Source organism: Neopsephotus bourkii, unplaced genomic scaffold (assembly GCF_033783945.1).
Source record: "Neopsephotus bourkii isolate Nb327-2 ecotype Australia unplaced genomic scaffold, CSIRO-AGI_Nbou_v1 NB_1759, whole genome shotgun sequence".
Lineage (NCBI taxonomy): Eukaryota > Metazoa > Chordata > Aves > Psittaciformes > Psittacidae > Neopsephotus > Neopsephotus bourkii.
Genome location: NW_026902233.1, coordinates 510,001 through 528,977, shown reverse-complemented (window position 1 = coordinate 528,977; position 18,977 = coordinate 510,001). Strand labels below are relative to the sequence as shown.

The 18,977-nt window shown below is 38.8% G+C and overlaps 1 protein-coding gene across 5 annotated transcripts in view; it reads right to left on the bottom strand.

Moving 5' to 3' along the window:
• Positions 1 to 4,135: 4,135 nt before the first annotated feature.
• Positions 4,136 to 18,977, bottom strand: part of SLC35D2 (solute carrier family 35 member D2) — a 20,961-nt gene continuing 6,119 nt past the window's right edge. Inside the window, exons 4-12 of one of the 5 annotated variants that reach the window (XM_061377561.1) lie at positions 16,564 to 16,631; positions 15,397 to 15,468; positions 13,141 to 13,209; positions 12,028 to 12,130; positions 10,741 to 10,833; positions 7,971 to 8,038; positions 7,149 to 7,227; positions 5,115 to 5,197; positions 4,136 to 4,477 (exon numbers count right to left, since the gene is read on the bottom strand). In XM_061377561.1, coding sequence (XP_061233545.1) covers positions 4,375 to 4,477; positions 5,115 to 5,197; positions 7,149 to 7,227; positions 7,971 to 8,038; positions 10,741 to 10,833; positions 12,028 to 12,130; positions 13,141 to 13,209; positions 15,397 to 15,468; positions 16,564 to 16,631 — 738 coding nt within the window. In that variant the 3' untranslated portion in view covers positions 4,136 to 4,374. Of the gene's footprint in view, positions 4,478 to 5,114; positions 5,198 to 6,964; positions 7,228 to 7,970; positions 8,039 to 10,740; positions 10,834 to 12,027; positions 12,131 to 13,140; positions 13,210 to 15,396; positions 15,469 to 16,563; positions 16,632 to 18,977 lie in introns of all 5 variants that reach the window. The other 4 variants (XM_061377562.1, XR_009729095.1, XR_009729096.1 and 1 more) reach the window with 4 other exon arrangements.

Genomic DNA, 18,977 nt, shown 5'->3' with positions numbered 1-18,977 from the left:
CCATCAGTTCTGTAGCCCCATCACAGAAGGCTACCAAATTGGTCAGGCAGGATTTCCCCTTAGTGAAGCCATGCTGGCTGTCACCAAGCACCTTGTAGTTTTTCATGTGCCTTAGCATGCCTTTCAGGAGAATCTGCTCCAAGATTTTGCCAGGCACAGAGGTGAGACTGACTGGTCTGTAATACCCTGGGTCATCCATTTTCCCCTTCTTGAAAATGGGGGTTATATTTCCCCTTTTCCAATCATCAGGAACTTCCCCCGACTGCCATGGTTTTTCAAATATGGACAGTGGTTTAGCAACTTCATTTGCCAGCTCCTTCAGGACCCACGAATGGATTTCATCAGGTCCCACGGACTTGTGTATGTTCAGGTTCTTAAGATGGTCTTGAGCCACATCCTCTCCTACAGTGGGCCCTAGGTCTTCATTCTCACAGTCCATGCATCTGCCTTCCAAAACTTGGGTGTTGTGGTCAGAGCATTTGCCAGTGAAGACCAAGGCAAAGAAGTCATTCAGAACCTCAGCCTTCTCCAAACCCTGTGTAGCCAGTTCTCCCAAGAGCTTCTGGAGAGGGCCCATGTTGTCCCTAAACTTTCTTTTGTTAGCGACAGAAGCCCTTCCCGTCACCCTTGATATCCCTGGCCAGACTCAATTCTAACTGGGCCTTAGCTTTCCTAACCTGGTCCCTAGCTTCCCAAACAACATCCCTGTATTCTTCCCAGGCCACCTGTTCTTCCTTTATAAGCCTCTTTTTTCCTTCAAAGTTTCCTCAGCAGCTCCTTATCCATCCAAGGAAGTCTCCTGGCCCTCCTGCTGCACTTCCTTCTAGTTGGGACACAACACTCCTGAGCTTGTAACTGGTGAGCCTGGAATATCAGCAAGCATTCTTGGCCCCGCCTGTCTTCTACAGCTATATGCCATGGGATCTTACTAAGCAGGTTCCTGAAGAGGCCAAAGTCTGCTCTCTTGAACTCTACGGCAGTGAGCTTGCTGCACGCCCTTCTCACTGTCCTAAGGATCTCAAATTCAACCATCTCGTGGTCGCTGCAACCAGAGCTGCCCTGGGGCATCACATTTCCAACCAGCCCCTCCGTGTTGGTGAGTACAAGGTCAAGCATAGCACCTCTCCTTGTCGGCTCCTCTGTTACTTGCAGAAGGAAGTGCTGTGTGGTTCGGTTGATACGCTGGAGGGAAGGAATGCCATCCAGAGGGACATTGACACGCTTGTGAGGTGGGATGATGACAAACTCGTGAAGTTTAAGCATGCCAAGTGCAAGGTCCTACACCTGGGTTGGAGCAATCCCAGACACAGCTACAGGTTGGGCAGAGAAGAGATTCAGAGCAGCCCTGCGGAGAAGGACTTGGGGGTGCTGGTCGATGAGAAAATGAACACGACCCAGCAGTGTGTGCTTGCAGCCCAGAAAGCCAAGCGTATCCTGGGCTGCATCAAAAGGAGTGTGACCAGCAGGTCGAAGGAGGTGATCCTGCCCCTCTACTCTGCTCTTGTGAGACCTCACTTGGAGTATTGTGTGCAGTTCTGGTGTCCTCAACATAAAAAGGACATGGAACAGTTGGAACAAGTCCAGAGGAGGGCCATGAGGGTGATCAGGGGACTGGAGCACCTCCCATATGAAGATAGGCTGAGAAAGTTGGGGCTGTTCAGCCTGGAGAAGAGAAGGCTGCGTGGAGACCTCATAGCAGCCTTCCAGTTTCTGAAGGGGGCCTATAGGAATGCTGGGGAGGGACTCTTCATTAGGGACTGTAGTGGTAGGACAAGGGGTAACGGGTTAAAACTTAAACAGGGGAAGTTTAGATTGGATATAAGGAGGAAATTCTTTCCTGTTAGGGTGGTGAGGCACTGGAATAGGTTGCCCAGGGAGGTTGTGAATGCTCCATCCCTGGCAGTGTTCACGGCCAGGTTGGACGAGGCCTTGGGTGATATGGTTTAGAGTGAGGTGTCCCTGCCCATGGCAGGGGGGGTTGGAACTTGATGATCTTAAGGTCCTTTCCAGCCCTAACTATTCTATGATTCTATGAAGTTGTCTTCCACACAATCGAGGAACCTCCTGGTTTGCTTGTGCCAGGCCGTACCCTCCCTCCCACAGATGTCAGGATTGTTGAAGTCCCCCATGAGAACAATGGCCTGTGAGCCCTTGCCCTATCTGTCTATAGAGAGCTTCATCCACAGAGTCCTCCTGATTGGTCAGCCTGTAGAAGATTTCTCAAAACTAGCCCACTTACTAATTTTTTTAAATATGTATTCTGAAGACTGACAATGTTTCTAACTGCTTTTACCGTTTTCCCAAAAGAAAGAAAATGAAATTTCACACAGCAATTAAGCAATCTAGTTTTACAAATGGTTTAATATTTCATTAAGGTAATACGAAATCTGTAGAAAAGGTTTACCTACAGATGTATCCTACGAGAAATAAATTTTAAACTACTACCTTATTAACTGAAAGAGACAACCACTGAGGTTCTGGATGAAAAGCCATTCCCTTAATTGCCTGAATTCAACATGATAGTTGAGCCTGGTTGAGCCCATATTCCCAGAGTTTCAACCAGAACTTTATTGGAATCAACCCTAACTCTGCATGTGCATCCACACAAAAAAATTAAAAACTTGTTGAAACTGTGATCTGCATCTCTTTATTTATAAAAAGTACAGTAAAATATTAATCAAGTGCATACAGTAGCTGCTCCTTTGTGGAAACTACATCTTATTTAGCAGGTGTAACTGTGTGCCCATCAGTATTGCAACAGCTCTCACCATGTTTTTGTAATTAATAGAAACCTTCCAAAGCCTTGTACCACTGCAGAGAGTTGAGGTTCAATAATTAAGATTCTGGAGGTAGAGACAATCTGGAAAAAAGAAGTCCTACAAAAGAATACACTAAAAAATACTCAAGGCCTTTTAAGAATAAGGAAATGCTTAAAAAATGAAAGCTCTCTCCAAAATATATGCAGCAACCCTTTCCCTCCCCACCTCTTCGGTAAGTAGAAAATTAAAGTCACATCTCTTAGCCAGCTTTAAGAAACTGGATAGCCCAGGCTTCTGTTTCCACTTTGACTGTGCCCTTAAACTCCAGTTCTAGCATCTGCAACCACTGCTCCTCTTCCATTAAACTCCACACAGCAGTGGGCAGCCCAACCACTCCCTGAAGGTGCTGGTGTGAGCTACTTGCATGTTTCTTAGATCTGGTCATTCACATGTTAGTCACAAAGTAAAGCATTTCAGATTTAGCTGTATTTTAATTCAAATGCCTATAAAACAAGTCATTAGACAATCCTAACTTCATGTCAAGCTCTTCCAAAATCTTCTTTTGACTTGATTATTTAAAAAAAATCTTGGCTCATGCTTGCAGGGAATTGAGAACTTCAACAAGATTAATTACGCTGCTGTCTTCCAAAGCTGCAATGTTTCTAGTGTGTTTTCAAAGATTAACGCTATATCCTCAGAGACATCGGTAAGCATTATCAATTGTATTTGCAGAGAAGAAAATAAAGATACAGAGCAGTGCTATTATTGTCCCCAATAATAACTCAGACTACCACATTCTGGGCCTTTTTTTTTTTTAACCCCTGGGCCAGCACTAAACAAAAATATTTACCTTTGTTATCTCTCCTAATCACCTGCTTGATACTGGCTCAAACACACAAAAATATTTTTAAACATTAAAAAATCCTTGCTCAATTTCCTACTCTCCTTGATCCTGCAGCAAAGTTATGAGGGTTCACTTGTAACAACAGTGCCAATTCAGAGAACATTATGATGTTATTGAGGATGAAGAAAGGACTGAAAAAGAATGTCTACACAATGTATAATGAACATAGGCTGTATCCTGAATTCTTTAGTTGACACTTACACAGGAAACAACCTAAGAGCACATCTCATCTTTACCGCATATGTTCTACATCACTTACACAAGAGCAAATGCATACATGAAATCATTCTGAATCACTGGTATCTTTCACCTCTTCATCAGTATCAAAAATTGCTTATGCCGTAAAGCAATGGTGAATCAAGCCTCATGATCTTTACAGGGAGCTTTGCCTCAGAGAGTAATGGCAGACACTGACACAGATCTCAGAGATCTTTCAGAGTACAAATAGCACCGAAGTATGGTAAATACAACTTCAGATTTTTTCATGGCATTCCTTTTTATAATTAGCTTGTGATGTAAAAAAAAAGCTAAAATTAAACTTGTCCACATGGTGTGCAAGGTATTTCTGAACCAGTGAATTGTGTGCACATCTCTGCCAACTGAGGTAGATTTTTTTCCTCGTTCCAAGTATGTTCCAGCATACACTTATTAAGTTCTCAGCAATGCTAAACAAACTCGTATCTCCAGTCTCTTTCAAGGTGGGCATTTTGGCTAACTATTTGATTCAGAAAGTGCATTCTCTTCATCCCCAGGTTGCGTAGGCTTGCTGTTTCCTCTTAAAGTTAAAAATGAGTATCTCAGTCCTCCTGCCATACTAAAGAAAAGAGAACAAAGGTGTCAAGAGATACTTGGTGTTGTATATGCCATTTTATAAATATATACCCTTCCTTCCAAAAAGTAAAGAATATCAGCTAGCATAACTTAGGAGTGCCTCAGAGCACGTAAGCCACCTGAGAAACCAGCCCTGAGCTCACAAAGATCAATTATTAGCTTCTCAAACAGATTCAAACAAACCGATGTAACTGTTCATCCAAACACAAAAAGTAACAACTCACAAGTTATAACTCATATTCAATGGACACAGCTCATTGAGTGGGTGCTCTCACTTCTCACACCACTTGGCTTTTACTTGGAAGCCTCACAGCTCAGAACTGTTGCTCATAAAAAACCCAGTGAATTCAATCTCACATAGTAAAACTGCAGGCATATTTCCATAGTTAAGAGCCTACCACAGTAAGATTCAATACCTGAAAATACATGAAAATACATGAAAATATAGGAAAAGACAACTAATTGTAATGAACTTTATATTCTCAGGCAGTGCTTCTTCAGGTTGGTACTTTCAAAACTGCTTCACTTAAGTGGGCCAAATGAAACAAAATATAAAAGTGTATCTCACTAAGAAATTTTCCACTTTATAACAAGCAAAGGTTATTCCAAGTTCCACTCACCAAATATTTAGCCCTATGAAGTTTAACATGGAGAATACGTAATCTCCACCAATCAACATTCCAATGTAAGCAATGGATAGATTCTGAAAGGAAACAAAGATGTTGCATTTATTCAAGTCAGTTTTCATCTCCAAGAATATAAATGATAATAATTAATTTTCTAAGGAAATAGCTATATTCTGTTGCTGGCCGCTTTTAAATCAGCATTTAAATTATATTCATGGGGTAACAGTCTTATGGGTATTGTCACAGTGAAATAAAATAATAAAAGCAGTATGTTTACTAAATGCACGTAATACACTGAGAGGGAATCTCTGGGAATAAAAACAAAAACAAACCAAAAACCAAGAACGAAAACAGAAAATCAGCTGTTTGGTATTAAGCAAAACGGAGCATGGCCACCTTCTGAATAAGTACTTCTTTTTCATCTTTGGAAAGCTCCTTTCAAATCCCATTTCTTAAAAAGTAGGTTTTGAGTTCTCAAGCATAAAAAATATGCTTTAAATTATTCTTATGCTTTTTATTTTATTTATATTTAATTTAAATTTATATTTAATTTAAATTTATATTTAATTTAAATTATCTATATGCTTTTTATTATTGCTTTGAAATTGTTACCTCCTCACTTTGCCAACTAAATGTGCATTGAAAGCACCTGGCTCAAATTCAAGGCAGGCACAGTTTGACGATTCTACCTCTCAGCCCTCCCCCATCTAGTCTTGGGAAAATTGTCTCCTATAGACAGAAGGAAAGCTATAGAACTGTGATCATTTTACCAACACTGTGCTGGTTTCACATGTTTTAGCAGCTACCCTGAAGAATGACATAATTTCTATGAGTTTCTGCTGGGGACTACAGCATCATAAAGTGCTTCTCACCTTTAAAACTGTTTAAAATGCCTCAAAGACTATTGTTGCTCAGAAAACAAAAATAGTGTTGGTCCATCTTAATGGTTCAATGCACATATAAAATTTAAAAGCACACTTCCAGGGCCACAGAATGAAAACTACTAGATTGATTAATCCTGCCAGCTTCAAAAAACAAACAAACACCTAGCAACCAATCAAAAAATTAAACAAAAAAAAAAAACCCACCAAAACCAACACCAAGCTGTAGAAGAAGTACCATCTTCCTCTTGTGGATTTTGCTATGCTGGTGGAATTGTATTCCTTAGTCAAGGAATATAGGGAGCACCTTGAGGACTGTTATTCCTGTGCCCAACCTAGTTCCTAGGATTCTGATAATTGTTTGACCCACAAATGCACAAGTTTTGTCTTTTGCTAAAATTCTTGCAGCTCCATTCTTCTCTTTAAACCATTCCACAAAAAGGTGCTTGGATAGTCAGTGACATTCCCTGCTCTGACATGCTGGCCTTATCAACACAAAGGAAGCTGCACTGGTTTTAAATTAAACTGGATTAGAGAAAACAGACTGTAAGGACACCAAGTTCAGTTTTTAAGATGTGCATGTTTTGGTGTTGATCAAATTGACCGGAAACCAAAATTAAATCCTCCATTCAGCTAGAATACAAGTTCTCACACAGAGGCTGAAGCAGTTAACCATAAAGCAATACATTCCTTACCACAGCTTAGCCATTATTCTTTGTGAATGCCCTGTTTATTAGCTGCAACAAAATCAGTTCAGGCCAAAGTGAAAGTGGGTTAGTCTGTATCAGTTTGCACTGGATTTGCAGCAGGCCACCTTGACCTTGAGAGTAACCTGATACAGAACAGAATCAGGTGACAGTACCTAATGAAATGTGGTTAGATTTACAACTTTCAGTAGAAGTGGTTCAAGTTTCTCTTGTAGGAAAACTAAAAATACATTGATACGTGGCTTTCTAGATATACCTGAGCTTCAGTGGAAGAGAACGAAGTCACTTTGTGACGTGACCTTGTTTGGCACAAACAATGTCTTAGAGTTAGCCCTCATTTTGAGTTTCCAGATCAAAACATAACCAGGATCACTACTGAGTCAATGCTCTTCCCTGTTTATTTGAGCATTCCTGGCTTCCTCTTCTGCCCCATAACTCACCTTGATGGCACCAACTACTGTCGTTGTGAGCGCAGAATTGTAATGACTGCATAGGACAGTAGAATACATCAAGAGAAACCTAAATTAGGTAAAGGAGAAAGTTTTATAAATTCCTCCCAGAGACCTCAGGAGTTTAGCAACACTTTTGAGATTTTCCAACACTTTCTGGATTGGTATTTTGCTGGGATCTTCAATCCCACCTGTTCCAAATCCTAAAAAAAAAAAATCTGTGGATCTGTATTTTGAGATAATGATGTACTATAAATACCCATTAAATTTATGCTGCTTTAGCTCTACCAGAGCCATCCCTATTCTTTGTGCTTCTTATATGTCAGTATTTGAAGTTAGTTTGACCCATTGGTTGGTGAAATATGAAGGAGCAGAACAGAAACCAACTCTTTTTCTGTTCTTCCTCCGACTCAGCAGTTCCAAAAGGAACAAAGCATTGTTTCATTACTTTTGAGTCTCCCTTGCTTTTCCAGGTACTTTAAAGAACACACTGCAACAGTTCCTATACACTAAAGGGCTTGCATTCTATTAACTGCAACGTAGTAAATCAGAAGAGACAGCCAGCAGAGATCCTGAGTACAGAAAATGAAAAGCTGAATGTTGTGATTTTGATCACTGTACTGTGATGTCAACACCACAGAGAGTAGTGATACTGTTATTTACATTTTTAGAAATAACTAAAAGACAAGACAGAAGCCCGGAGGGGGAATAAATTTTCTTTAAATTTTAACATAACTTACTGGTGAGTCTTACATTTGAGATCTGCAATTTGAAACACTGTCACTAAAACACCTTACTTGATTGTGTTCTTACCCCAAAAAGCAGGAAAGAATAAATTGAAAGACAAACAAAAGATTTGTCCAGTGCTGGAAATGTGTTGCCTATTAAAAAAAAAAAAAAAAAAAAAAAAAAAAACAGAGAGAATTATGTACTATATAATCAACTGAAAATAGATATAAAATGTAGTTAATATGAAAATGTACACAATCACAAAATGCATTTGATTCATATTATAATTACAAAACATTCATATACTACTGAAAACAGTTTAAGGAATTTAAATTCAGAAACAGGATGATGGCACACATGATGCCTAGACACACTCCTGTGTCATGTATAGCAGTGCAGATATATAATTGCACACTGCAAGCGATAAATAAAAATACAATACAGAGAATTTGTGGTTTTATATTTATTGATAGTTAACAACAATTATTAATATTGTATAATAAATAGTGTTGAAATGACACAGGGAGAAAAAACAGATAAATAAATAAGCTCCTTGAAATGTCTTTCATAGACTCTTAGAATCACAGAATAGTTGGGGTTGGAAAGGACACTAGACCACGTCATCCAAGGCTCTGTCCAGCCTGGCCTTGAACACTGCCAGATATGGAGCATTCACCACTTCTTTGGGCAAACAATTCTAGCACCTAACCACCCTCACTTCCTTATATCTAATCTGAACTTCCCTGTTTAAGTTTGAACCCATTATCCCTTGTCTTACTGCTACAGTCCTTGATGAAGAGTCCCTCTCCAGCATCCTTGCAGATATGTCAGATACTGGAAGTTTGCTATGAGGTCTCCATGCAGCCGTCTAGTCTCCAGAAAGCCCCAGCTTTCTTAGCCAGTCAGCTTTCAAGGTCCAAGCCTTCATTTTTGACCTCTAAACTAGAATAAATAAGCACTGCTAAGGTCTCTCAGCAATGAAGTTCAGTGAAAAGACCAAAACATCACTTTAGAACTAGATGATCTTAAGGTCCTTTCCAACCCTAACTATTCTATGATGCTGTATTTCTATTAAGTCTGCTTCTTAGTGACACACAGCAAACACACAGTGCCACACAACAATCATTAAGAAATATGTCATAGATTCTTTCTCATCTCTAGAAACTCCAGGGTATGCCTTATTTTAATCCAATTAGTTTCAAGTCCCTTGTATCAGCACAAACTTCATCAAATGCTGAACACATTCCTTAGAAACAGGATAAAGGCCTGTTAGTCCATCCTGAGCTGTGACTAGCTGAGCCTCCACCACCTGAGGTAATAGGTTGGAGGGATCTTGGGCAGCTTTGCCCTGCTTGAATTGTGCTGTGGTGTGCAACAACAAACTGCAAAGTATTACAGAGAGACATTCCAGGACCTCCTTTCTCTTCCATTGCATCATGCTTTCCTGTATTACTAGTCATCCAGGAGGAAAAGTGAATACTGGGACACTCACAAACTGCAGTCTCTAAAGACAAAGTATCTACTATTCCAGAACTAGCTAGAGGAGCAGAAGCAATCTCCCTATCCCATAGACATGATACTGATATTTTGACTGTGCATTGTCTGTGATAGACCAAGGTAAAAGGCTCTGCTAGGGTAAAAGCAAACCAACTTCTATGGCCTGAAAATCTGCTGAATACAGATGTTATCTGCAATGATTTGTTGATTTTTCACCAGTATTTTTCCATTTTCTCCCTTTTTTCAGGGATTTAATCTCTTTGCATCACACAGACACTAGTTATCCATATCATTTAGTGGCACTTTTAATATTAAGTGAGCAAGCCAATGCATATGTGCAATAGGCAACATGCATTTATCTGACATTTGTTTATTCTTTTCAGGTAATTGAAGATTAAATTGTTTGTGCCAAATCAACAACTCCTTATTTTTCCCATGGAATAAACCTAGCAGCAAGGTAAACTTCTTTGTCCGGTTCTCCCAAAATGCCTCCAGCCTGACTGCTGGGAAAGCAGTGGAAACCTTACAGTCAAACTTGGACCCCAATACATCTGCCAAGAAAGACATCAGCTGCATTTTCCTAAACTGGCAAAAGGCCATGCTGGACTGACATCACAAGAAGAGATTTCATATTCAGAGCAGATCTAAATCCATCATTTTCAGGGAATGACAATTTTTCCATATAAAACAGACTTCTAAGAACACAACAACAAAATCATGTGAATTCAGGGCACAACACAAGACACTGCAATGATTTATGAGACCCTCAAGCTCTGTAACAATTTTTATTGGCGAATCTCAACCATTTCCGAAAAGTAATATAAGTAATACTCATTTTACTGGTAAGAATAAGTCAGCCCAGTAAGTCTGTGAGGGAGCCAAAAAAACCACAAACCTCTTGGTCTGATACTTTATTCTGCCTAAGGTGTTATACTGTGTTATTAGCTATGGAGAGTCACACTGTCATTCCATAAGAATGCTATGTATAGGTTACTAAACTAGACTGAGACTAAACAGGAATGTGTTCTCTGCATCAGAATAACAGACTGGAAATTGTTTGGTTTTGGTATTTGCAATCTTATTTTGTAGCATGTGGCAAATCACACATGGCAAGAGCTATCACACAAATGCAGCTTCTCCTTAGAGTGAATAACTAAAAGTTCTTACCTATAAAGGGCAAGCCAAAGTCACATATTTCAAACACTAGTCCCTAATATGGAGGTAGGATTACCTCTTTAAAAACAAACAAAAATTGCTACCAACCTCCCCCTCCTTTTGAAAACAAACAAACAAAAACACCAAAAAATCACCTTGAACAAAATACCGTTAGTCTGAGATATGCAGCATTGCTCCTTACCTGCTGAAAGTCTCCAGTAGAAAAGCTAATAATAACTGTTGGAATCACCATGAAACAAGCATTATAGAAAAGGACACCATATTTCCCCAACTCCTGTGGAAAATGAAACATGGTGTTTACAATTACAAGCCAATTGGGAACAAAACTAAATATTACTCTGGTAATCTATTGTTAATGAGCAGATAAAACATAGTACATTTCAATTTAAAATACAAGTTTGTGACCCTTGGATTCAGTGTTTAGTACTGAGCTGGGTCTCCATTTCAGTCACTTTGTCTGTATGCTCAGGAGAGTATTACTGCTCTGCTATACCCTGGACAGCTTCTACAACACCAGATAGTTAGGAAGTTCCTAAGGCACTGGTCCAGAACTGCTTTGTGTTAGACTCCATGTAAGTCTCTGCATGGCCAAGGGATTACCCACACCATCTACTGCAAATCAACCACAAAAGCCTAGGGCTGGGTGGCTCCCTATGCAAGCATAACAAAAATTAAAGAAGTCTGACTCCTAGATGGAGCATCTGCTGTCACTGGTAACTGATGTACCTTCAAGTAACTTGGGGCATGCCACACATCCTGTTGGTTAACTTGCCAGGCAGATGATTAGGGGAATGAAAAAGCAGCCTTTCCTTCCTCCAGATTCAGCCATGCTAGTTAGCAAATCCCTCCAGCTTCTCTCTTGCTTGACAAAGAAACCCTGTATTCTGCAGAAAGCTGTAGGGCTGTTAAGTGCTGCTCACAAAGAAACAGCGGCATCTGGACTATATGTGACTCCTGAGATATATATTTTCACAGACTGAACCACAAAGGTCGGTGACAAAACCTTTATCCCACATCTCCAGGACTGCTGTTTGCTATGTCTTGGTACATTTTAATGGCATTGTATTTGAAGAGCAGCCTGCTCAATGTTTATGTAATGTATCGAGGTATCACCTAATTCTTTCTAATATTTGGGTTTGGTACACTTGCTATTAAATAGCTAAAAAAGATAGCAAGTTTTGCTGTTATTGACTTAAACTGGACAGGTCACTGCTCCTACCCAGAAGATTATTTTACATAAACCTCACTAAATGTGTGTTTCTATTAAAAAAGTCATCTTCCTTAGAAGTACAGATCAAGTTTACTAATCAAGTAAATCAAGTTTATTAAGCATGCATCTATCAACTGAAATATGAAAGCAAACGAAACTAATTATTAGCTCCTAACTGTATGTTCATAGTCATATCATATGCAACCCACTCTAACAATACTGTCATAATATTAAACTCAACCTAATCACCACAGTTACCTTTGGATCAATTTTCTGCTTTGTGTAAACTCCATTTGCTGCTGTAAAGATATCATTCAGCAATACAAAGGTGTAACCCTCCAGATTAAAAGACAGATCAGACCTGGGAAAGAAATATTATATTGTAAATAAGCAAAGAGTATACAATGCATTGCAATTATTTGTTTACTTAAAAAGCTATCATAAATGAGGAAACGCAAATCCTGACAGCTGTAGCAAGTCACAAGTTGTAAGTCTGTAAGTCAAAGTACTTTACATTTCTTCAGTCACAGGACCATCATAAATGAGTCATCAGTTTCCAGTACTCAGTGTGGAAGTGTTAGGAAATGTACAGTTTTCATTCTATGAAAAATTCCATCTGCTTCAATCCTGACAACTTCTCCAATTATTACTGAGCATACTTACCTATTTCTTTTAACACAAGAAGTCGCTAGGGAAAAACTACTTGTTTTACAGGTAGCCCAGACGTACTGTCATCCTTTCTGTTTTGACTAGTCACCTCATGGATATAGGGATATTAATTTAATAAGACATGGCTCCCATCTGAGTCATGTCAAATGGAAATTAGAACATTTGTACACAGCAAAGCCCAGAAGCAAAAAATAACACTACATTTCCAGCTCAGTAAAGGAATATTCACAGAAAGAAAACAAAGGAGACTGGCATACCAGTGCTTTGTGAACTTTATCTAAAATAAATAAATAAAAAAAAAAGACATTGCTTAACTCAAAACAATATTTGATAACAACAATGAAAAAAAATAATATCAGGCTTTCTGTCCAGAGCAAAAGTACATTTTTCTAAGATTATTACAATACATTGATACTAGGAAATAAAAGCAGCATTCCTCACACAGTTTTAACTTGTTTCATTTGTGATCCTGTAAAAAGGGAAAACCTAGAGGGGGAAAAAAGAAGACCCAAATACTTCCAGCTGGAATCAAATTTTCCCCTTTTTATTCCTGCACTTCCAAATGACGTCAGTAGAGAGATTTTTGAAACTAGCTTAATCCAGAGTAATTGATCTTAATTTAAGTTTACTTGGCACAGAAAAAAATCCTCCTGTTTTCTCTCCTCTCATAACAGGACCTCATATAACAAATAGAAACCTTACCCAGCTGCTATGAAAGCTCCAAGAATTATGGCAAATACGCTGACTACAATGCTCAGTGGATATCGTTTCCTGCAGACAAAAATTAAGACAGTTCACAGTTCCATTATTTGAAAAGGAGATTAAATGGCTGGCTGCCTGAAAAGTTTCAAAGCAATTAGTAATCAGAGAGCATTTTACACAAGGGCACAGTCATGATAACCTTACAGAAGCAATGTGATTGACCATGAGCCATGCTGTCAGACTTTGGCCCTTAGAACAGAGATTGAAAAAACATTGTGAGCATTCTGCTGCTAGATAATTTCAAAAGTAAAGATTAAAGGTTTAAAGTAACAACCCTGGAACAAACTGTAATTTACTGTGTATTTGTATTCATAATGGACATACTACAGTGTCTTTCCAGAATCCAATAATGGAAAATCACGACACATCTCTCATGCAGGTTTTCATCTCACCTTTCTTGGGGAAGGTGCTGTACAGCATACTGTCTGGGCTATTTTTCAAATAGATACTTGTTTAGAAATCAAACTGAAACCTTGCACTTGAAGGGGAAAGCACAGAAGCTTGTGACATTCTTCACTATGTATACAGCGGCACTGCCACAGGGTAGGAAAAAGCATAACAAATAACTATTTTCCTTCTTATAACTCTACAACTTTATTTAGAAATGTCTTAATACTGCAGTGTGCCTTACAGACATTTGCCTTTGCTACCCCCAGCTCTGAGGTGGCCTGTGAGAAAAGACCTATCAAAACAAAATGTACAATGCTCTTGCAGAAGTCCTGTGTCAAATCAGCCTAACTGTGGACCACTGTCCAACAACAAAGCTATATGGTGTCTCTAGATATCTTAGGCTTTGATCGTAGTGGCTCTTGACAGTAACAACCCAAATCTTGACTGCTTTTCAAATCCTGAGGTAATCCAGCACGGACTCTTTGGAGTCCTTTCATTTTCAGCTCTGAAGAAATACACTGCGGCAGCCTGTTAGAATAGAGAATATAGTGTTCTGCTCTTAAGCTTCATTTAGGCTAGGATGTACTTGTACTCATACACCACATTGCTGTAGTCCAGCTGGGAGCTGATGACAACCTCACTGACTCACATTTTTCTCAGTTCCTCATGTGAGTCTTTAGGCCAACAAGAGAAGTTCTGCTTTTCCTGTAAGAACTTGCAACTAGAAAAGAATCCCAGAACATCGCCAAATATGCATCACATTGATCAACTGTTGCTTCAGTCAAAAGGAGATGACAGTCTACCTGGGGCTTTTTGAAAATCTTTTCCCCTGATTGTCATTCTCATGTTGCCTGCGTTCAGCTTCAGCTGACATATTTATATTCCTGTTCTTTCAAGTCAGTACAACTGAAACTAGTGATCCCAAGCTGCAATACCATATACTTCTTAATTTCTCATTAAAAATAATGTCTGAGTTGTGCTCTGCTTACCTGATTCCTGCATAACAGTCAAGAGAATAAGCTATGTAAATGATGCTGCCTTTTCCCCCTGTATTCATTAAAATGCATATATCTGCATCTTCAAAAAAGCTACATAAATCCACTTAGAATCATAGAATAGTTAGGGTTGGAAAGGACCTTAAGATCATCAAGCTCCAACCCCCCTGCCATGGGCAGGGACACCTCACTCTAAACCATATCACCCAAGGCCTCGTCCAACCTGGCCGTGAACACTGCCAGAGATGGAGCATTCACAACCTCCCTGGGCAACCCATTCCACTGCCTCACCACCCTAGCAGGAAAGAATTTCCTCCTTATATCTAATCTAAACTTCCCCTATTTAAGTTTTAACCCGTTACCCCTTGTCCTGTCACTACAGTCCCTAATGAAGAGTCCCTCCCCAGCATCCCTATAGGCCCCCTTCAGATACTGGAAGGCTGCTATGAGGCCTCCACGCAGCCTTCTCTTCTCCAGGCTGGACAGCCCCAACTTTCTCAGCAGATCTTCATATGGGAGGTGCTCCAGTCCCCTGATCACCCTCGTGGCCCTCCTCTGGACTTGTTCCAACAGATCCATGTCCTTTTTATGTTGAGGACACCAGAACTGCACACAATACTCCAGGTGAGGTCTCACGAGAGCAGAGCAAAAGGGCAGGATCACCTCCTTTGCCCTGCTGGTCACGCTCTTTTCTTTGCTTTTCTCTAGTTGTCAGTAAAAATTAATATTCTGATGAGATGCCACTAGTAATCCATTTATATGATCTAAAATAAAGGTATCTTAAACTATAAAAAAAAAAAAAAAAGATCACCCAAGTATGATGATTTCCAGCAGTAAAGTAAGTGGAATGGTAAACTTCCTGAGCACAGTAAACATCGGCAAACTGTCAAAAAAAACACATAAAAATTCAAGCATAGCATCAAATTAACAGCATGTTTATGTTCTAATTCTTATTTAAGTTTAATAACCAGAGGATACAACCACTAGTTTAGCAATAAGCAACCAAAACAAATTTCCAGACACTTAGCTTATATAAGAAAATGTCAGTCTGACACTAGAGTCGGATTACATAACTGAATATATGAAATAACAAGATATGCCAGTTTGTAAAACAGTGCAACTGACTACCTCCTAAAAGGTCCCTCGGCATCAGTGAAATGGAACATAGAAGCTATTTTCTACCTAGCACAGCCCCTATGAAATAATTCCTGAGCAGAGTAAGTAAAAATTATTTATGTTGTAAACGTAAAGGACACACAATAAACCTGCTTTTGAAAACATGTAACAGAAATAAAATACAAAGAAAACATGCTTAGCAAACAAACTGCGCTTCAAAAAAAGTAAAATAAATCCACAAGAAAAAAAATCAGATACAGTAGGAAAGGTGGGATCAGCTGCGAGCACCACTAAACAGCTACTTTTGAACAACATACTGTTGTTCTACACAAAGTCACTGGAAATTTTTCAAAATTTGAGAAAACACTTGCATATAATACTTTGGAAATCTGACAGCATGGCCATATGGACCAATTAATGCCCTGTTCAAGATAACTTTTAGCAACTGCATTAATAAGTGATACAAATCCTAACATGGAGTATAACCACTTTCCAACAGACATTTTGAAGTTATGGACAGGATTATCTACACTTTAGAGACAACTCAAACAAGATGAAAAATTCTAAAATATAAACAAATGTCACATAATTTAACAAAGTGATAATGGTAGAAACACTGCAGCCATTCTTATTTTTCTGTTATAAAAATTAGTTACGAAAGTAAATCTAAAATATGTCAGCCATAGGAGGAGGATACGTTACACTTATGATTAAAATAACCTACTAAACTCTTTTATTTTACAAATATAGTGAGGAAATGGGAAAGGAGAACCCATGAATCCAACTTTTACAGGATTTTTACCCCTTGCAAAAGAAAAGGGTAAAATCCGAACAGTTTACTTGTATCTTCCATTTACTGTACCTGAGTTTGCTGGTACTTGATAATCCACTTATGTGGTTTCCAACGTAAATCAGAGGCAGAGGAAACAACTGTGATAAAATTAAAAACACAACTCAGATTATTATGTTTTAAGTACTGTTAAGAAACTTGGCTAGAATTTGATAACTGTATTAATACTAGATTACTTTTAGCAAGAAGAGGGTTTTTTAAGGAAAAAAGAGAATCAACTGTCCTGCAAACTGATCTGCAGCTCTTGTTCATGTGACCATTCACAACCACAGCTCCACTGGTTTCATTAGGAGAGTTGCAATCTACCTCCAATGAGATGGAGACTCCGCTTAAATGTTAAACTGTTTTATTTGAATTACTTACAAGCCTCTGATTAATACCCATCGTAACATCTGAATGTTAGACATAAAGTAGTATTAATAACAGTAGCTAAATAAGAAAGAGAACAGGTGAAATAAAAGAATAAATAAACTTCATACTAAGTAAGCATACTGTGCTTCTCTATGTACTCCACATTAATATGCACGGCAGACACACCATTTCAGATCTACCCAACATATTATGCTATGTAAGACAACAGAATGCAAAAAAAAAAAAAAAAAAAGTATTTAGGGTAAAATAAACTTCACCTTCTCCAGCTTCTATCATAATGAGACTGACTTGCACAGAAACAAATGGGCCTTAACACAATACAGAGAAACAGTAAGTGATATTCAGAGCCTTAAGAAAATGTGCAAGTGAGGCATCCCTACACAATATTCAGCTTCAGCTCAAAGCTCTTAATTCTCCCACCACAGAAAAGCTGCAGAAGATTAAAACCAACCAAAGTACTCAATGGGGACAAAGGTGGTGTGTACATCTAATCCCACATCTATTAGTCAAGTGGAGCTGAAACAGGGGAAAGAGAAGTCCTCTATCCTACCATGTAATAGCTGCTGTTGTTGTGTCGATACATGCTCCAGGAGACTGATCAGCAAACTGTGATTGGAGGTTACACCCTCTCATACCATTGTGTGCTGGAAAAGCATACAGAGGAGTAGGCTGCACTTTATCTATGTTAACAATTCTGCATTTCTTTGACAGCAAAGCGGAGAAAAATTGCAGTAAAAGTTAACTACAGCTAACTAAAGTTAACTTTTAAGTGAAAGCAAAAGTAAATAGGATTATAAACAGGAGTATAGGTAACAATAAATAGCCTGTCAACATAAGTCTGAAAAAAAATTATAATGCACTACCTTTTCTACAGATTTTTAGAAAAAAATTGTCTATTTCATTCATAGGATAAAAGCAGAGCTGACATTACATCTGTACTCCTCTGAAATCCATCTGTTGTAAAGATAAAAGTACAACATCAGAGATCAGCGAAACATTTATTTAGAAAGGGTCAAGCACTCCAAAGCTTCATCACTAAAAAAAGTACCTTGCTAATTTAAAAACTCCAGCTGAAAGAACTAAGTGCATAAACCAGTCCTGGAGTGAAAAGCAATGATAGTCTTAGTGTCAATGAAAGCAGAAGTTGTTGAAAGGACGAAGAGTCAGTCAGAGGAGGCTTTAAAAAGTAAAGAAATCAACAATGAGTAAACCATCTGATTAACTGTGACTAGTCTAATCCAGCACTACAGGCAATATACGTCCTAGGTGCTGCAGTGCTGACTGCTCCCAGCATATCCAGGGAAGTATTGCAAAGGATAGATATTATTAAAACAAAGAAAGCGGGTGTTGTATTTTTTCCAGTGAATTTATACTAATGCTAAAATAAAACCAACAGCAAAGAAAGAGCATAGTATAGTGCAACAGCGGGAGGTGAAGGGAAGATACTTCTCGACATTGTTCATATGCAGAACCCAAAACTACCCACTTGGAAACCTTCTTCTTTCCTATTTTGGAATAAATAAGGATTGTCCATTTATAATGGGCCACTAATTTCAGTCTGCATTAAGAATAAACAGCATTCACAAATGGCTGCAAGACATCCATAGTAAACCTCATACTGATAGTACAAGATTCTGCAGTGAAGATGCTGGTCTGAAAAGCTGTGATATCTGAGCCCTGCAGCAGAGCTGGGAGCTAACTCTATCTGTATCTCTGAGCAGACACCAACCAATACCTTGCAACGAAAAAATAAATGCACAGGCTTATGCATCAAAGTAAAGCTCCAGCAATATTGCACATAGATACAAAAGTCTACAAGGATCATCGCTGTAGTAATTTCAAATCCTAACTTCCAGGCTGAGATAATAAAAGATCCTCTCATATTTTCTCTGTCCTCACTCTTCAGACCATGTACACTTTAGGGAGGAGCTATCCCCTGCCTACAATATTGTCAGTGAGCATTATTTTAGTCACTCCTGTGGAACATAAATCTTACATTTGGAGTCAACTGCTGTTCAGGTTTTTGGTGTATCACATTTTCTATCATTTTATCA